Raw genomic sequence first — 19,351 nt, 5'->3', positions numbered from 1 at the left:
CATATTTCAGGTATAAATCATAGTTTACAATTGCACCCACCATCACAACTCGACTAGAATAAATACACAGAGCAACGTGTATTACACTTACTAATCATAAAACATTTCTTAAAATACACAGCTCACAGCAATGGAAAGACACAGATCTTGTGAATTCAGACAATATTTCAGATGTTCTAAGTGTTTTACAGCGAAAACACAATAAATCGTTATATTAGCATACCACATGTGCAAACGTTACCAGAGCATTGATTCTAGCCAAAGAGAGCGATAACGTAATCATCGCCAAAATATATTAATTTTTTCACTAACCTTCTCAGAATTCTTCCGATGACACTCCTGTAACATCATATTACAACATACATATAGAGTTTGTTCGAAAATGTGCATATTTAGCACAAAAAAACCGTGGTTATACAATGACAAAACTAGCAAAACTAGCCTGAAAATGTCGGGCGCCATATTTGACAGTGATCTTGTCTCATGTTAACTATTCATAAAACTGACTAAAAAAATATAAGTTGGACAGCTATCGAAAACAATTAGTTCTTAATGCAATCGCTGAATTACATTTCTAAAATATCCTTACTGTGCAATACAGGGTTCGCCAAGCGAAGCTATACCAAAGAAAGTGGCGAATATGCGTTTAAAATTTTTCGACAGAACAACGATTTATCATCTTAAATATTTCTTACTATGAGGTGATCTTCCATCAGAATCTTGGGCAATGTATCCTTTCTTGGGTAATCTTCTTTTGGGAAAGATGTCCTCTTGTCCGTCGAAATGCCACTAACGTTCGAACGGTACTGGAAACGTGCCCGGCGCTTCAAAGTGCATCACCAAGAATTGCCTCAAAATCGCACTAAACGGATATAAATTGCTATAAACGGTTTAAATTAACTACCTTATGATGTCTTTAACACCTATAACGAGTAAAAACATGACCGGCGAAATATTACTGGCTAAACCCAAGCTTGGAAAGAGAGCAGGTCCAACGTACATCGTGCGTCAGGCGCGCAGGAAAAGAACGGTACATCCGGTCTTTGGCGTTTTATACAGGCCCTGATTGCGCAATCGACTCCATTCAAATTGTCACCTCTTACTGACATCTAGAGGAAGGCGTAGGCAGTGTTTGTAGATCATAGCCTTCACAGGGACTTATGAACTGACCTGGGAGCAGGGGCCAAGATTTCTGAAATCTCACTCCATATCGGAAAAGTGCTGTAGAATGAGTTCTGTTCCACTCAGAGACATAATTCAAACGGCTATAGAAACTAGAGAGTGTTTTCTATCCAATAATAACAATAATATGCATATTGTACGAGCAAGAATTGAGTACGAGGCCGTTTGAAATGGGCACCTTAAACAGAGCTACTCAATACTGCCCCTGCAGCCATAAAAAGTTAACCTGTGATGTACCCAGGTGATAATAGATGTTAACCTGTGATGTACCCAGGTGATGATAGATGTTAACCTGTGATGGACCCAGGTGATAATAGATGTTAACCTGTGATGTACCCAGGTGATAATAGATGTTAACCTGTGATGGATCCAGATGATAACAGATGTTAACCTGTGATGGACCCAGGTGATAACAGATGTTAATCTGTGATGGACCCAGATGATAACAGATGTTAACCTGTGATGGACCCAGGTGATAACAGATGTTAATCTGTGATGGACCCAGATGATAACAGATGTTAACCTGTGATGGATGACTGAAACCCTCTGTAACTCTGTTCTGACTGAAACCCTCTGTAACTCTGTTCTGACTGAAACCCTCTGTAACTCTGTTCTGACTGAAACCCTCTGTAACTCTGTTCTGACTGAAACCCTCTGTTCTGACTGAAACCCTCTGTTCTGACTGAAACCCTCTGTAACTCTGTTCTGACTGAAACCCTCTGTAACTCTGTTCTGACTGAAACTCTCTGTTCTGACTGAAACCCTCTGTTCTGACTGAAACCCTCTGTTCTGACTGAAACCCTCTGTAACTCTGTTCTGACTGAAACCCTCTGTAACTCTGTTCTGACTGAAACCCCCTGTAACTCTGTTCTGACTGAAACCCCCTGTTCTGACTGAAACTCTCTGTTCTGACTGAAACCCTCTGTTCTGACTGAAACCCTCTGTAACTCTGTTCTGACTGAACCCCTCTGTTCTGACTGAAACTCTCTGTTCTGACTGAAACTCTCTGTTCTGACTGAAACTCTCTGTTCTGACTGAAACCCTCTGTAACCGTTGACGAAACTCTCTGTTCTGACTGAAACCCTCTGTAACTCTGTTCTGACTGAAACCCTCTGTTCTGACTGAAACCCTTTGTTCTGACTGTAACTCTCTGTTCTGACTGAAACCCTCTGTTCTGACTGAAACCCTCTGTAACTCTGTTCTGACTGAAACCCTCTGTTCTGACTGAAACCCTCTGTAACTCTGTTCTGACTGAAACCCTCTGTTCTGACTGAAACCCTCTGTAACTCTGTTCTGACTGAAACCTCTGTAACTCTGTTCTGACTGAAACCCCCTGTAACTCTGTTCTGACTGAAACCCCCTGTTCTGACTGAAACTCTCTGTTCTGACTGAAACCCTCTGTTCTGACTGAAACCCTCTGTAACTCTGTTCTGACTGAAACCCTCTGTTCTGACTGTAACTCTCTGTTCTGACTGAAACTCTCTGTTCTGACTGAAACTCTCTGTTCTGACTGAAACCCTCTGTAACTCTGTTCTGACTGAAACTCTCTGTTCTGACTGAAACCCTCTGTAACTCTGTTCTGACTGAAACCCTCTGTTCTGACTGAAACCCTCTGTTCTGACTGAAACCCTCTGTTCTGACTGAAACCCTCTGTAACTCTGTTCTGACTGAAACCCTCTGTTCTGACTGAAACCCTCTGTAACTCTGTTCTGACTGAAACCCTCTGTTCTGACTGAAACCCTCTGTAACTCTGTTCTGACTGAAACCCTCTGTAACTCTGTTCTGACTGAAACCCCCTGTAACTCTGTTCTGACTGAAACCCTCTGTTCTGACTGAAACTCTCTGTTCTGACTGAAACCCTCTGTAACTCTGTTCTGACTGAAACCCTCTGTTCTGACTGAAACCCTCTGTAACTCTGTTCTGACTGAAACCCTCTGTAACTCTGTTCTGACTGAAACCCTCTGTTCTGACTGAAACCCTCTGTAACTCTGTTCTGACTGAAACTCTCTGTTCTGACTGAAACCCTCTGTTCTGACTGAAACCCTCTGTAACTCTGTTCTGACTGAAACCCTCTGTAACTCTGTTCTGACTGAAACCCTCTGTAACTCTGTTCTGACTGAAACCCTCTGTTCTGACTGAAACCCTCTGTTCTGACTGAAACCCCCTGTAACTCTGTTCTGACTGAAACCCTCTGTAACTCTGTTCTGACTGAAACCCTCTGTAACTCTGTTCTGACTGAAACCCTCTGTTCTGACTGAAACCCTCTGTAACTCTGTTCTGACTGAAACCCTCTGTAACTCTGTTCTGACTGAAACCCTCTGTTCTGACTGAAACCCTCTGTAACTCTGTTCTGACTGAAACTCTCTGTAACTCTGTTCTGACTGAAACCCTCTGTAACTCTGTTCTGACTGAAACCCCCTGTAACTCTGTTCTGACTGAAACTCTCTGTAACTCTGTTCTGACTGGAACCCTCTGTTCTGACTGAAACCCTCTGTAACTCTGTTCTGACTGGAACCCTCTGTTCTGACTGAAACCCTCTGTAACTCTGTTCTGACTGAAACCCTCTGTTCTGACTGAAACCCTCTGTTCTGACTGAAACCCTCTGTTCTGACTAACCTCTGTACTCTGTTCACTGAAACCCTCTGTAACTCTGTTCTGACTGAAACCCTCTGTTCTGACTGAAACTCTGTTCTGACTGAAACCCTCTGTTCTGACTGAAACCCTCTGTAACTCTGTTCTGACTGAAACTCTCTGTTCTGACTGAAACCCTCTGTTCTGACTGAAACCCTCTGTTCTGACTGAAACCCTCTGTTCTGACTGAAACCCTCTGTTCTGACTGAAACCCTCTGTAACTCTGTTCTGACTGAAACCCTCTGTTCTGACTGAAACCCTCTGTTCTGACTGAAACCCTCTGTAACTCTGTTCTGAACTGAAACTCTCTGTCGACTGTAACTCTGTTCTGACTGAAACCCTCTGTTCTGACTGAAACCCTCTGTTCTGACTGAAACCCTCTGTTCTGACTGAAACCCTCTGTTCTGACTGAAACCCTCTGTTCTGACTGAAACCCTCTGTAACTCTGTTCTGACTGAAACCCTCTGTTCTGACTGAAACCCTCTGTAACTCTGTTCTGACTGAAACCCTCTGTTCTGACTGAAACCCTCTGTTCTGACTGAAACCCTCTGTAACTCTGTTCTGACTGAAACCCTCTGTTCTGACTGAAACCCTCTGTAACTCTGTTCTGACTGAAACCCTCTGTTCTGACTGAAACCCTCTGTTCTGACTGAAACCCTCTGTAACTCTGTTCTGACTGAAACCCTCTGTAACTCTGTTCTGACTGAAACCCTCTGTAACTCTGTTCTGACTGAAACCCTCTGTTCTGACTGAAACCCTCTGTTCTGACTGAAACCCTCTGTTCTGACTGAAACCCTCAGTTCTGACTGAAACCCTCTGTTCTGACTGAAACCCTCTGTTCTGACTGAAACCCTCTGTTCTGACTGAAACCCTCTGTAACTCTGTTCTGACTGAAACCCTCTGTTCTGACTGAAACCCTCTGTAACTCTGTTCTGACTGAAACCTTCTGTTCTGACTGAAACCCTCTGTTCTGACTGAAACCCTCTGTAACTCTGTTCTGACTGAAACCCTCTGTTCTGACTGAAACCCTCTGTTCTGACTGAAACCCTCTGTAACTCTGTTCTGACTGAAACCCTCTGTTCTGACTGAAACTCTCTGTTCTGACTGAAACCCTCTGTAACTCTGTTCTGACTGAAACCCTCTGTAACTCTGTTCTAACTGAAACCCTCTGTTCTGACTGAAACCCTCTGTAACTCTGTTCTGACTGAAACCCTCTGTTCTGACTGAAACCCTCTGTTCTGACTGAAACCCTCTGTTCTGACTGAAACCCTCTGTTCTGACCTGAAACCCTCTGTAACTCTGTTCTGACTGAAACCCTCTGTAACTCTGTTCTGACTGGAACCCTCTGTAACTCTGTTCTGACTGGAACCCCCTGTTCTGACTGAAACCCTCTGTTCTGACTGAAACCCTCTGTTCTGACTGAAACCCTCTGTAACTCTGTTCTGACTGAAACCCTCTGTTCTGACTGAAACCCTCTGTTCTGACTGAAACCCTCTGTAACTCTGTTCTGACTGAAACCCTCTTTATTCTGACTGAAACCCTCTGTTCTGACTGAAACCCTCTGTAACTCTGTTCTGACTGAAACCCCCTGTAACTCTGTTCTGACTGAAACCCTCTGTAACTCTGTTCTGACTGAAACCCTCTGTAACTCTGTTCTGACTGAAACCCTCTGTAACTCTGTTCTGACTGAAACCCTCTGTTCTGACTGAAACCCTCTGTTCTGACTGAAACCCTCTGTTCTGACTGAAACCCTCTGTAACTCTGTTCTGACTGAAACCCTCTGTAACTCTGTTCTGACTGAAACCCTCTGTTCTGACTGAAACCCTCTGTAACTCTGTTCTGACTGAAACCCTCTGTTCTGACTGAAACCCTCTGTAACTCTTCTGACTGAAACCCTCTTTGGACTGAACTCTGTTTGACTGAAACTCTGTAACCTGTTCTGACTGAAACCCTCTGTTCTGACTGAAACCCTCTGTTCTGACTGAAACCCTCTGAACTCTGTTCTGACTGAAACCCTCTGTAACTCTGTTCTGACTGAAACCCTCTGTTCTGACTGAACCCTCTGTTCTGACTGAAACCCTCTGTAACTCTGTTCTGACTGAAACCCTCTGTAACTCTGTTCTGACTGAAACCCTCTGTCTGACTGAACCTCGTAACTGTTCTGACGAAACCTCTGTAACTCTGTTCTGACTGAAACCCTCTGTAACTCTGTTCTGACTGAAACCCTCTGTTCTGACTGAAACCCTCTGTAACTCTGTTCTGACTGTAACCCTCTGTTCTGACTGAAACCCTCTGTAACTCTGTTCTGACTGAAACCCTCTGTTCTGACTGAAACCCCCTGTAACTCTGATCTGACTGAAACCCTCTGTTCTGACTGAAACCCTCTGTTCTGACTGAAACCCTCTCTAACTCTGTTCTGACTGAAACCCTCTGTAACTCTCTTCTGACTGAAACCCTCTGTAACTCTGTTCTGACTGAAACCCTCTGTTCTGACTGAAACCCTCTGTAACTCTGTTCTGACTGAAACCCTCTGTAAACTCTGTTCTGACTGAAAACCCTCTGTTCTGGACTGAAACCTCTGCTCTGATTGAAACCCTCTGTTCTGACTGAAACCCTCTGTAACTCTGTTCTGACTGAAACCCTGTAACTCTGTTCAATGAAACCTCTGTTTGACTATGAACCCCTTTAAACCTCTGTTCTGACTGAAACCCTCTGTTCTGACTGAAACCCTCTGTTCTGACTGAAACCCCCTGTAACTCTGTTCTGACTGAAACCCTCTGTTCTGACTGAAACCCTCTGTAACTCTGTTCTGACTGAAACCCTCTGTTCTGACTGAAACCCTCTGTTCTGACTGAAACCCCCTGTAACTCTGTTCTGACTGAAACCCTCTGTTCTGACTGAAACTCTCTGTAACTCTGTTCTGACTGAAACCCTCTGTAACTCTGTTCTGACTGAAACCCTCTGTAACTCTGTTCTGACTGAAACCCACTGTTCTGACTGAAACCCCGTGTAACTCTGTTCTGACTGAAACCCTCTGTTCTGACTGAAACCCTCTGTTCTGACTGAAACCCTCTGTAACTCTGTTCTGACTGAAACCCTCTGTAACTCTGTTCTGACTGAAACCCTCTGTTCTGACTGAAACCCTCTGTAACTCTGTTCTGACTGAAACCCTCTGTAACTCTGTTCTGACTGAAACCCTCTGTAACTCTGTTCTGACTGAAACCCTCTGTTCTGACTGAAACCCTCTGTAACTCTGTTCTGACTGAAACCCTCTGTTCTGACTGAAACCCTCTGTAACTCTGTTCTGACTGAAACCCTCTGTTCTGACTGAAACCCCTCTGTAACTCTGTTCTGACTGAAACCCTCTGTTCTGACTGAAACCCCTCTGTTCTGACTGAAACTCTAACTCTGTTCTGACTGAAACCCTCTGTAACTCTCTTCTGACTGAAACCCTCTGTAACTCTGTTCTGACTGAAACCCTCTGTTCTGACTGAAACCCTCTGTAACTCTGTTCTGACTGAAACCCTCTGTAACTCTGTTCTGACTGAAACCCTCTGTTCTGACTGAAACCCTCTGTTCTGATTGAAACCCTCTGTTCTGACTGAAACCTCTGTAACTCTGTTCTGACTGAAACCTCTGTAATCTGTCTAACTGAACCCTGTTCTGACTGAAACCCCCTGTAACCTCTGTTCTGACTGAAAACCCTCTGTTCTGACTGAAAACCCTCTGTTCTGACTGAAACCCTCTGTAACTCTTCTGGACTGAAACCCTCTGTTCTGACTGAAACCCTCTCTGTAACTGCTGTTCTGACTGAAACCCTCTGTTCTGACTGAAACCCTCTGTTCTGACTGAAAACCCTCTGTAACTCTGTCTGACTGAACCCTCTGTTCTGACTGAAACTCTTCCTGCAGAGACCCATTATAGTGGTGGCTAGATGCTACATACTGCAGAGATCCATTATAGTGGTGGCTAGATGCTATGTACTGCAGAGATCCATTATAGTGGTGGCTAGATGCTACGTACTGCAGAGATCCATTATAGTGGTGGCTAGATGCTACATACTGCAGAGATCCATTATAGTGGTGGCTAGATGCTACATACTGCAGAGATCCATTATAGTGGTGGCTAGATGCTACATACTGCAGAGATCCATTATAGTGGTGGCTAGATGCTACATACTGCAGAGATCCATTATAGTGGTGGCTAGATGCTACATACTGCAGAGATCCATTATAGTGGTGGCTAGATGCTATGTACTGCAGAGATCCATTATAGTGGTGGCTAGATGCTATGTACTGCAGAGATCCATTATAGTGGTGGCTAGATGCTACGTGAGATCCATTATAGTGGTGGCTAGATGCTACGTACTGCAGAGATCCATTATAGTGGTGGCTAGATGCTACATACTGCAGAGACCCATTATAGTGGTGGCTAGATGCTATGTACTACAGAGATCCATTATAGTGGTGGCTAGATGCTACATACTGCAGGGATCCATTATAGTGGTGGCTAGATGCTACATACTGCAGAGATCCATTATAGTGGTGGCTAGATGCTACATACTGCAGGGATCCATTATAGTGGTGGCTAGATGCTACATACTGCAGAGATCCATTATAGTGGTGGCTAGATGCTACATACTGCAGAGATCCATTATAGTGGTGGCTAGATGCTACATACTGCAGAGATCCATTATAGTGGTGGCTAGATGCTACGTGAGATCCATTATAGTGGTGGCTAGATGCTACATACTGCAGAGATCCATTATAGTGGTGGCTAGATGCTACATACTGCAGAGATCCATTATAGTGGTGGCTAGATGCTACATACTGCAGGGATCCATTATAGTGGTGGCTAGATGCTACATACTGCAGAGATCCATTATAGTGGTGGCTAGATGCTACGTACTGCAGAGATCCATTATAGTGGTGGCTAGATGCTACATACTGCAGAGACCCATTATAGTGGTGGCTAGATGCTACATACTGCAGAGATCCATTATAGTGGTGGCTAGATGCTACATACTGCAGAGACCCATTATAGTGGTGGCTAGATGCTATGTACTGCAGAGATCCATTATAGTGGTGGCTAGATGCTACATACTGCAGAGATCCATTATAGTGGTGGCTAGATGCTACGTACTGCAGAGATCCATTATAGTGGTGGCTAGATGCTACATACTGCAGAGATCCATTATAGTGGTGGCTAGATGCTATGTACTGCAGAGATCCATTATAGTGGTGGCTAGATGCTATGTACTGCAGAGATCCATTATAGTGGTGGCTAGATGCTACGTGAGATCCATTATAGTGGTGGCTAGATGCTACATACTGCAGAGATCCATTATAGTGGTGGCTAGATGCTATGTACTGCAGAGATCCATTATAGTGGTGGCTAGATGCTACGTACTGCAGAGATCCATTATAGTGGTGGCTAGATGCTATGTACTACAGAGATCCATTATAGTGGTGGCTAGATGCTATGTACTACAGAGACCCATTATAGTGGTGGCTAGATGCTACATACTGCAGAGATCCATTATAGTGGTGGCTAGATGCTACATACTGCAGAGACCCATTATAGTGGTGGCTAGATGCTATGTACTGCAGAGATCCATTATAGTGGTGGCTAGATGCTACATACTGCAGAGATCCATTATAGTGGTGGCTAGATGCTACGTACTGCAGAGACCCATTATAGTGGTGGCTAGATGCTACGTGAGATCCATTGTAGTGGTGGCTAGATGCTATGTACTGCAGAGATTCATTATAGTGGTGGCTAGATGCTACATACTGCAGAGATCCATTATAGTGGTGGCTAGATGCTACATACTGCAGAGACCCATTATAGTGGTGGCTAGATGCTACATACTGCAGAGACCCATTATAGTGGTGGCTATATGCTACATACTGCAGAGATCCATTATAGTGGTGGCTAGATGCTACGTGAGATCCATTATAGTGGTGGCTAGATGCTATGTACTGCAGAGACCCATTATAGTGGTGGCTAGATGCTACGTGAGATCCATTATAGTGGTGGCTAGATGCTACATACTGCAGAGATCCATTATAGTGGTGGCTAGATGCTACGTGAGATCCATTATAGTGGTGGCTAGATGCTACATACTGCAGAGACCCATTATAGTGGTGGCTAGATGCTACATACTGCAGAGATCCATTATAGTGGTGGCTAGATGCTACATACTGCAGAGATCCATTATAGTGGTGGCTAGATGCTACATACTGCAGAGATCCATTATAGTGGTGGCTAGATGCTACATACTGCAGAGACCCATTATAGTGGTGGCTAGATGCTACATACTGCAGAGATCCATTATAGTGGTGGCTAGATGCTACATACTGCAGAGATCCATTATAGTGGTGGCTAGATGCTATGTACTGCAGGGATCCATTATAGTGGTGGCTAGATGCTACATACTGCAGGGATCCATTATAGTGGTGGCTAGATGCTACATACTGCAGAGATCCATTGTAGTGGTGGCTAGATGCTACATACTGCAGAGATCCATTATAGTGGTGGCTAGATGCTACATACTGCAGAGACCCATTATAGTGGTGGCTAGATGCTACATACTGCAGAGACCCATTATAGTGGTGGCTAGATGCTACATACTGCAGAGATCCATTGTAGTGGTGGCTAGATGCTACATACTGCAGAGATCCATTATAGTGGTGGCTAGATGCTACGTGAGATCCATTATAGTGGTGGCTAGATGCTATGTACTGCAGAGACCCATTATAGTGGTGGCTAGATGCTATGTACTGCAGAGATCCATTATAGTGGTGGCTAGATGCTACGTGAGATCCATTATAGTGGTGGCTAGATGCTATGTACTGCAGAGACCCATTGTAGTGGTGGCTAGATGCTACATACTGCAGAGATCCATTATAGTGGTGGCTAGATGCTATGTACTGCAGAGATCCATTATAGTGGTGGCTAGATGCTACATACTGCAGAGACCCATTATAGTGGTGGCTAGATGCTACATACTGCAGAGATCCATTATAGTGGTGGCTAGATGCTATGTACTGCAGAGATCCATTATAGTGGTGGCTAGATGCTACATACTGCAGAGATCCATTATAGTGGTGGCTAGATGCTATGTACTGCAGGGATCCATTATAGTGGTGGCTAGATGCTACATACTGCAGGGATCCATTATAGTGGTGGCTAGATGCTACATACTGCAGAGATCCATTGTAGTGGTGGCTAGATGCTACATACTGCAGAGATCCATTATAGTGGTGGCTAGATGCTACATACTGCAGAGACCCATTATAGTGGTGGCTAGATGCTACATACTGCAGAGACCCATTATAGTGGTGGCTAGATGCTATGTACTGCAGAGATCCATTATAGTGGTGGCTAGATGCTACATACTGCAGAGATCCATTATAGTGGTGGCTAGATGCTACATACTGCAGAGATCCATTATAGTGGTGGCTAGATGCTACATACTGCAGAGACCCATTATAGTGGTGGCTAGATGCTACATACTGCAGAGATCCATTATAGTGGTGGCTAGATGCTACATACTGCAGAGATCCATTATAGTGGTGGCTAGATGCTACATACTGCAGAGACCCATTATAGTGGTGGCTAGATGCTACATACTGCAGAGATCCATTATAGTGGTGGCTAGATGCTACATACTGCAGAGATCCATTATAGTGGTGGCTAGATGCTACGTACTGCAGAGATCCATTATAGTGGTGGCTAGATGCTACATACTGCAGAGATCCATTATAGTGGTGGCTAGATGCTACATACTGCAGAGATCCATTATAGTGGTGGCTAGATGCTACGTACTGCAGAGATCCATTATAGTGGTGGCTAGATGCTACATACTGCAGAGATCCATTATAGTGGTGGCTAGATGCTACATACTGCAGAGATCCATTATAGTGGTGGCTAGATGCTATGTACTGCAGAGATCCATTATAGTGGTGGCTAGATGCTACATACTGCAGAGATCCATTATAGTGGTGGCTAGATGCTACATACTGCAGAGATCCATTATAGTGGTGGCTAGATGCTACATACTGCAGGGATCCATTATAGTGGTGGCTAGATGCTATGTACTGCAGAGATCCATTATAGTGGTGGCTAGATGCTATGTACTGCAGAGATCCATTATAGTGGTGGCTAGATGCTACATACTGCAGAGATCCATTATAGTGGTGGCTAGATGCTACATACTGCAGAGATCCATTATAGTGGTGGCTAGATGCTACGTACTGCAGAGATCCATTATAGTGGTGGCTAGATGCTACATACTGCAGAGACCCATTATAGTGGTGGCTAGATGCTATGTACTGCAGAGATCCATTATAGTGGTGGCTAGATGCTACATACTGCAGAGACCCATTATAGTGGTGGCTAGATGCTACATACTGCAGAGATCCATTATAGTGGTGGCTAGATGCTACGTACTGCAGAGACCCATTATAGTGGTGGCTAGATGCTACATACTGCAGAGACCCATTATAGTGGTGGCTAGATGCTACGTACTGCAGAGACCCATTATAGTGGTGGCTAGATGCTACATACTGCAGAGACCCATTATAGTGGTGGCTAGATGCTATGTACTGCAGAGATCCATTATAGTGGTGGCTAGATGCTACATACTGCAGAGATCCATTATAGTGGTGGCTAGATGCTACATACTGCAGAGATCCATTATAGTGGTGGCTAGATGCTATGTACTGCAGAGACCCATTATAGTGGTGGCTAGATGCTACATACTGCAGAGACCCATTATAGTGGTGGCTAGATACTACATACTGCAGAGACCCATTATAGTGGTGGCTAGATGCTACATACTGCAGAGATCCATTATAGTGGTGGCTAGATGCTACATACTGCAGAGATCCATTGTAGTGGTGGCTAGATGCTACATACTGCAGGGATCCATTATAGTGGTGGCTAGATGCTACATACTGCAGAGACCCATTATAGTGGTGGCTAGATGCTACATACTGCAGAGATCCATTATAGTGGTGGCTAGATGCTACATACTGCAGAGATCCATTATAGTGGTGGCTAGATGCTACATACTGCAGAGATCCATTATAGTGGTGGCTAGATGCTACATACTGCAGAGACCCATTATAGTGGTGGCTAGATGCTACGTACTGCAGAGATCCATTATAGTGGTGGCTAGATGCTACATACTGCAGAGATCCATTATAGTGGTGGCTAGATGCTATGTACTGCAGAGACCCATTGTAGTGGTGGCTAGATACTTGGTGCTCAGAGATTCAGGAATGTGCTCGAATCCCCGAGTAGGAGAAGGTGAAAAATCTGTCGATGGCCCTTGATGTGCCACTTTACCCTAATTGCCTGAGGGTCACCATTAATAATAGCACACCCTGGCCGTGACCCCACTCTCACAGTGTCTCAGGGGGAGTTGGAAAAAGCAAAAACGGTATTATAATAATAATCAAATTTACACATGTATTAATACACACTTGTACGATTTGTGAAATAGGACAAATATAATTATCCACCAAATGATTATTAATTGTTATTATTATTATTACATATTCACACCACAGACATACCTGCTCACAAAACCCAAAGAAGAAGAACGGGGCGACTCAGAGTCATGTATCTAGAGAGTTCGAGAGGACATTTTAGGTTTCTGCATTATGATGCATTTACATAACATGGCAGCCATGTTAGCTCCCCATGGGCAATACGGACTGATAGCGGTTCACATCATTTTCAGGAATTTTAAACAATGCTATGTACAACATTTCAAATGCTTGTCATAAATGGATATGTGGAATGCTCAAAGGCACTAACATGGCGTCCAAAAGTTGTCCCAACTCTTTAGATATATGGCTCTGGTAAGACTCATTTGCATTAATCGAACTACTCTCATTCCTAGATGGGACAAACAGAGAACTTTAGACCGGACCTTTCATCTCAACCTCTATGTAATAGAACTCCCTGACCTCTTCTCCCCTCCCACAGCATTTGCCCCCATCCCGTTCGGAGGGCTCTACCTGCCCCTGGAGGTGCCTCCTAACCTGTGCCACTGCTCTCCCCTGGTCCTAGCTTACGACCAGGCACACTTCTCTGCCCTGGTGTCCATGGAGCAGAAGGACCAGCACCAAGAACAAGGTAATATAGACGACTAGAAGTTGACTGAGGATGTCCTAATATGTATACCGTAACTCCTAAGGTGACTGAGGATGTCCTAATATGTATACCGTAACCCCTAAGGTGACTGAGGATGTCCTAATATGTATACCGTAACTCAAAGGTGACTGAGGATGTCCTAATATGTATACCGTAACTCCCAAGGTGACTGAGGATGTCCTAATATGTATACCGTAACCCCTAAGGTGACTGAGGATGTCCTAATAAGTATACCGTAACCCCTAAGGTGACTGAGGATGTCCTAATATGTATACCGTAACCCCTAGGGTAACTGAGGATGTCCTAATATGTATACCGTAACACCTAAGGTGACTGAGGATGTCCTAATATGTATACCGTAACACCTAAGGTGACTGAGGATGTCCTAATATGTATACCGTAACTCCTAAGATGACTGAGGATGTCCTAATATGTATACCGTAACTCCTAAGGTGACTGATGATGTCCTAATATGTATACCGTAACACCTAAGGTGACTGAGGATGTCCTAATATGTATACCGTAACTCCTAAGATGACTGAGGATGTCCTAAATAGTGTACCGGGACTGCTTAAGTAACTGAGGATGTCCGGAAATGTATCCCGTAAAGACCAAGGTGTCTGAAGATGTCTTAAGGTGGATTCCTAACAATGGATGCTGGTGAGAGGAGCTATAGGAGGATGGGCTCATTGTAATGGCTGGAATGGAATCAACAGAACGGTATCAAACACATCAAACACATGGAAAACACATGTTTGACTCCGTTCCTTTTATGCCATTCCAGCCATTACAATGAGCCCGTCCTCCTATAGCTCCTCCAACCAGCCTCCACTGATTCCTACTGCTCAAACATAATCTCCATGGAGACGAAAGACTAGCATCAGGTACAAGGTAGGCTGGGGATACGGTGGACGTTTTAGGCCATCCCCAATTACTTGAATGATGAAATAGACTTCCCTTTTTTTCTCCAAGTGGTTTAGGGGTCACGGGAAACATTTTAGGACATTCTCAATCCCCTTAGGAGAGACGGCACATATTTTAGGACATTGTCAGACACATTAGCCATATTAGGGACATCCTCAGTCAACATAATGATTAAATATGCACATCTTGATTTCTACAAGTGATTCACATTCCTGGATCAACAAGTTCACCATGAAACAGACAAGCAGGTAGACAGACATACAGTCTGCTATGTAGATGAAACAGGTAGACAGACATAGTCTGTTATGTAGATGAAACAGGTAGACAGACATACAGTCTGCTATGTAGATGAAACAGGTAGACAGACATAGTCTGTTATGTAGATGAAACAGGTAGAGAGACATACAGTCTGTTATGTAGATGAAACAGGTAGACAGACATACAGTCTGCTATGTAGATGAAACAGGTAGACAGACATACAGTCTGCTATGTAGATGAAACAGGTAGACAGACATAGTCTGTTATGTAGATGAAACAGGTAGACAGACATACAGTCTGCTATGTAGATGAAACAGGTAGACAGACATACAGTCTGCTATGTAGATGAAACAGGTAGACAGACATACAGTCTGCTATGTAGATGAAACAGGTAGACAGACATACAGTCTGCTATGTAGATGAAACAGGTAGACAGACATACAGTCTGCTATGTAGATGAAACAGGTAGACAGACATACAGTCTGCTATGTAGATGAAACAGGTAGACAGACATACAGTCTGCTATGTAGATGAAACAGGTAGACAGACATACAGTCTGTTATGTAGATGAAACAGGTAGACAGACATAGTCTGTTATGTAGATGAAACAGGTAGACAGACATACAGTCTGCTATGTAGATGAAACAGGTAGACAGACATACAGTCTGCTATGTAGATGAAACAGGTAGACAGACATACAGTCTGTTATGTAGATGAAACAGGTAGACAGACATAGTCTGTTATGTAGATGAAACAGGTAGACAGACATACAGTCTGCTATGTAGATGAAACAGGTAGACAGACATACAGTATGTTATGTAGATGAAACAGGTAGACAGACATACAGTCTGCTATGTAGATGAAACAGGTAGACAGACATACAGTCTGTTATGTAGATGAAACAGGTAGACAGACATACAGTCTGCTATGTAGATGAAACAGGTAGACAGACATACAGTCTGCTATGTAGATGAAACAGGTAGACAGACATAGTCTGTTATGTAGATGAAACAGGTAGACAGACATACAGTCTGTTATGTAGATGAAACAGGTAGACAGACATACAGTCTGCTATGTAGATGAAACAGGTAGACAGACATAGTCTGTTATGTAGATGAAACAGGTAGACAGACATACAGTCTGCTATGTAGATGAAACAGGTAGACAGACATACAGTCTGCTATGTAGATGAAACAGGTAGACAGACATACAGTCTGTTATGTAGATGAAACAGGTAGACAGACATACAGTCTGCTATGTAGATGAAACAGGTAGACAGACATACAGTCTGTTATGTAGATGAAACAGGTAGACAGACATACAGTCTGTTATGTAGATGAAACAGGTAGACAGACATACAGTCTGTTATGTAGATGAAACAGGTAGACAGACATACAGTCTGCTATGTAGATGAAACAGGTAGACAGACATAGTCTGTTATGTAGATGAAACAGGTAGACAGACATACAGTCTGCTATGTAGATGAAACAGGTAGAGAGACATACAGTCTGCTATGTAGATGAAACAGGTAGACAGACATACAGTCTGCTATGTAGATGAAACAGGTAGACAGACATACAGTCTGCTATGTAGATGAAACAGGTAGACAGACATACAGTCTGCTATGTAGATGAAACAGGTAGACAGACATACAGTCTGCTATGTAGATGAAACAGGTAGACAGACATACAGTCTGCTATGTAGATGAAACAGGTAGACAGACATACAGTCTGTTATGTAGATGAAACAGGTAGAGAGACATACAGTCTGCAATGTAGATGAAACAGGTAGACAGACATACAGTCTGTTATGTAGATGAAACAGGTAGACAGACATACAGTCTGCTATGTAGATGAAACAGGTAGACAGACATAGTCTGGTATGTAGATGAAACAGGTAGACAGACATACAGTCTGTTATGTAGATGAAACAGGTAGACAGACATACAGTCTGTTATGTAGATGAAACAGGTAGACAGACATACAGTCTGCTATGTAGATGAAACAGGTAGACAGACATACAGTCTGTTATGTAGATGAAACAGGTAGACAGACATACAGTCTGCTATGTAGATGAAACAGGTAGACAGACATACAGTCTGCTATGTAGATGAAACAGGTAGACAGACATACAGTCTGCTATGTAGATGAAACAGGTAGACAGACATACAGTCTGCTATGTAGATGAAACAGGTAGACAGACATAGTCTGTTATGTAGATGAAACAGGTAGACAGACATACAGTCTGCTATGTAGATGAAACAGGTAGACAGACATACAGTCTGCTATGTAGATGAAACAGGTAGACAGACATACAGTCTGCTATGTAGATGAAACAGGTAGAGAGACATACAGTCTGTTATGTAGATGAAACAGGTAGACAGACATACAGTCTGTTATGTAGATGAAACAGGTAGACAGACATACAGTCTGTTATGTAGATGAAACAGGTAGACAGACATACAGTCTGCTATGTAGATGAAACAGGTAGAGAGACATACAGTCTGTTATGTAGATGAAACAGGTAGACAGACATACAGTCTGTTATGTAGATGAAACAGGTAGACAGACATACAGTCTGCTATGTAGATGAAACAGGTAGACAGACATAGTCTGTTATGTAGATGAAACAGGTAGACAGACATACAGTCTGTTATGTAGATGAAACAGGTAGACAGACATACAGTCTGCTATGTAGATGAAACAGGTAGACAGACATACAGTCTGTTATGTAGATGAAACAGGTAGACAGACATACAGTCTGCTATGTAGATGAAACAGGTAGACAGACATACAGTCTGCTATGTAGATGAAACAGGTAGACAGACATACAGTCTGTTATGTAGATGAAACAGGTAGACAGACATAGTCTGTTATGTAGATGAAACAGGTAGACAGACATACAGTCTGTTATGTAGATGAAACAGGTAGACAGACATACAGTCTGTTATGTAGATGAAACAGGTAGACAGACATACAGTCTGTTATGTAGATGAAACAGGTAGAGAGACATACAGTCTGCTATGTAGATGAAACAGGTAGACAGACATACAGTCTGCTATGTAGATGAAACAGGTAGACAGACATACAGTCTGTTATGTAGATGAAACAGGTAGACAGACATAGTCTGTTATGTAGATGAAACAGGTAGACAGACATACAGTCTGCTATGTAGATGAAACAGGTAGACAGACATACAGTCTGTTATGTAGATGAAACAGGTAGACAGACATACAGTCTGTTATGTAGATGAAACAGGTAGACAGACATACAGTCTGTTATGTAGATGAAACAGGTAGACAGACATACAGTCTGCTATGTAGATGAAACAGGTAGAGAGACATACAGTCTGTTATGTAGATGAAACAGGTAGACAGACATACAGTCTGTTATGTAGATGAAACAGGTAGACAGACATACAGTCTGTTATGTAGATGAAACAGGTAGACAGACATACAGTCTGCTATGTAGATGTAGGTGACTAAAATATGGCCCGCGAGGGGGTCTAATAGATAATAATATAAATATATATTCTATTTTTTCAATTTTATACTTTAAAGTTGCACAATGCAGAAATTCCTCCTCCATTTCCTGGTTGCTAAAATTCTAATATTTCCCCTAATTATGTAACAGAACAGGCACATGTAGTGTAGAGAATCATTGTACCATCTAAAGCACTGTGAAATATATTATACATGACCAAATATATTATATGTTCAGCTGTTTGAAACTGGCGTACAAAACAGAAAGTAAAAGACGCATAGAAATAGCGTGCATAGAACAGATCTACCGCTTCATAGACTGGCTTTTAATGAGAATAACAGATCTATAACACATAGAACAGATCTACCGCTTCATAGACTGGCTTTTAATGAGAATAACAGATCTATAACACATAGAACAGATCTACCGCTTCATAGACTGGCTTTTAATGAGAATGACAGATCTATAACACATAGAACAGATCTACATTTAAGTCATTTAGCAGACGCTCTTATCCAGAGCGACTTACATTTAACCTTTATTTAACTAGGCAAGTCAGTTAAGAACAAACTCTTATTTTCAATGACGGCCTAGGAACAGTGGGTTAACTGCCTTGTTCAGGGGCAGAACGACAGATTTGTACCTTGTCAGCTCGGGGATTTGAACTTGCAACCTTTTGGTTACTAGCCCAACGCTCTAACCACTAG

General features: G+C 43.0%; 1 protein-coding gene across 1 annotated transcript in view; it reads left to right on the top strand.

The window, feature by feature from the left end:
- LOC120043631 (OTU domain-containing protein 7A-like) overlaps positions 1-19,351 on the top strand; it is a gene marked incomplete at both ends in the record, with an annotated part of 69,708 nt that overhangs the window by 8,588 nt on the left and 41,769 nt on the right. Inside the window, one exon of the mRNA XM_038988184.1 lies at positions 13,813-13,962. Within this exon, the coding sequence (XP_038844112.1) occupies positions 13,813-13,962 (150 nt within the window). The remainder of the gene's footprint in view (positions 1-13,812; positions 13,963-19,351) is intronic.

The sequence above is a fragment of the Salvelinus namaycush genome, unplaced genomic scaffold (genome assembly GCF_016432855.1).
Source record: "Salvelinus namaycush isolate Seneca unplaced genomic scaffold, SaNama_1.0 Scaffold98, whole genome shotgun sequence".
Taxonomy (NCBI): Eukaryota; Metazoa; Chordata; class Actinopteri; order Salmoniformes; family Salmonidae; genus Salvelinus; species Salvelinus namaycush.
The sequence above is the reverse complement of the archived record's forward strand: the minus strand, read 5'-3'. Positions and strand labels throughout refer to the sequence as shown.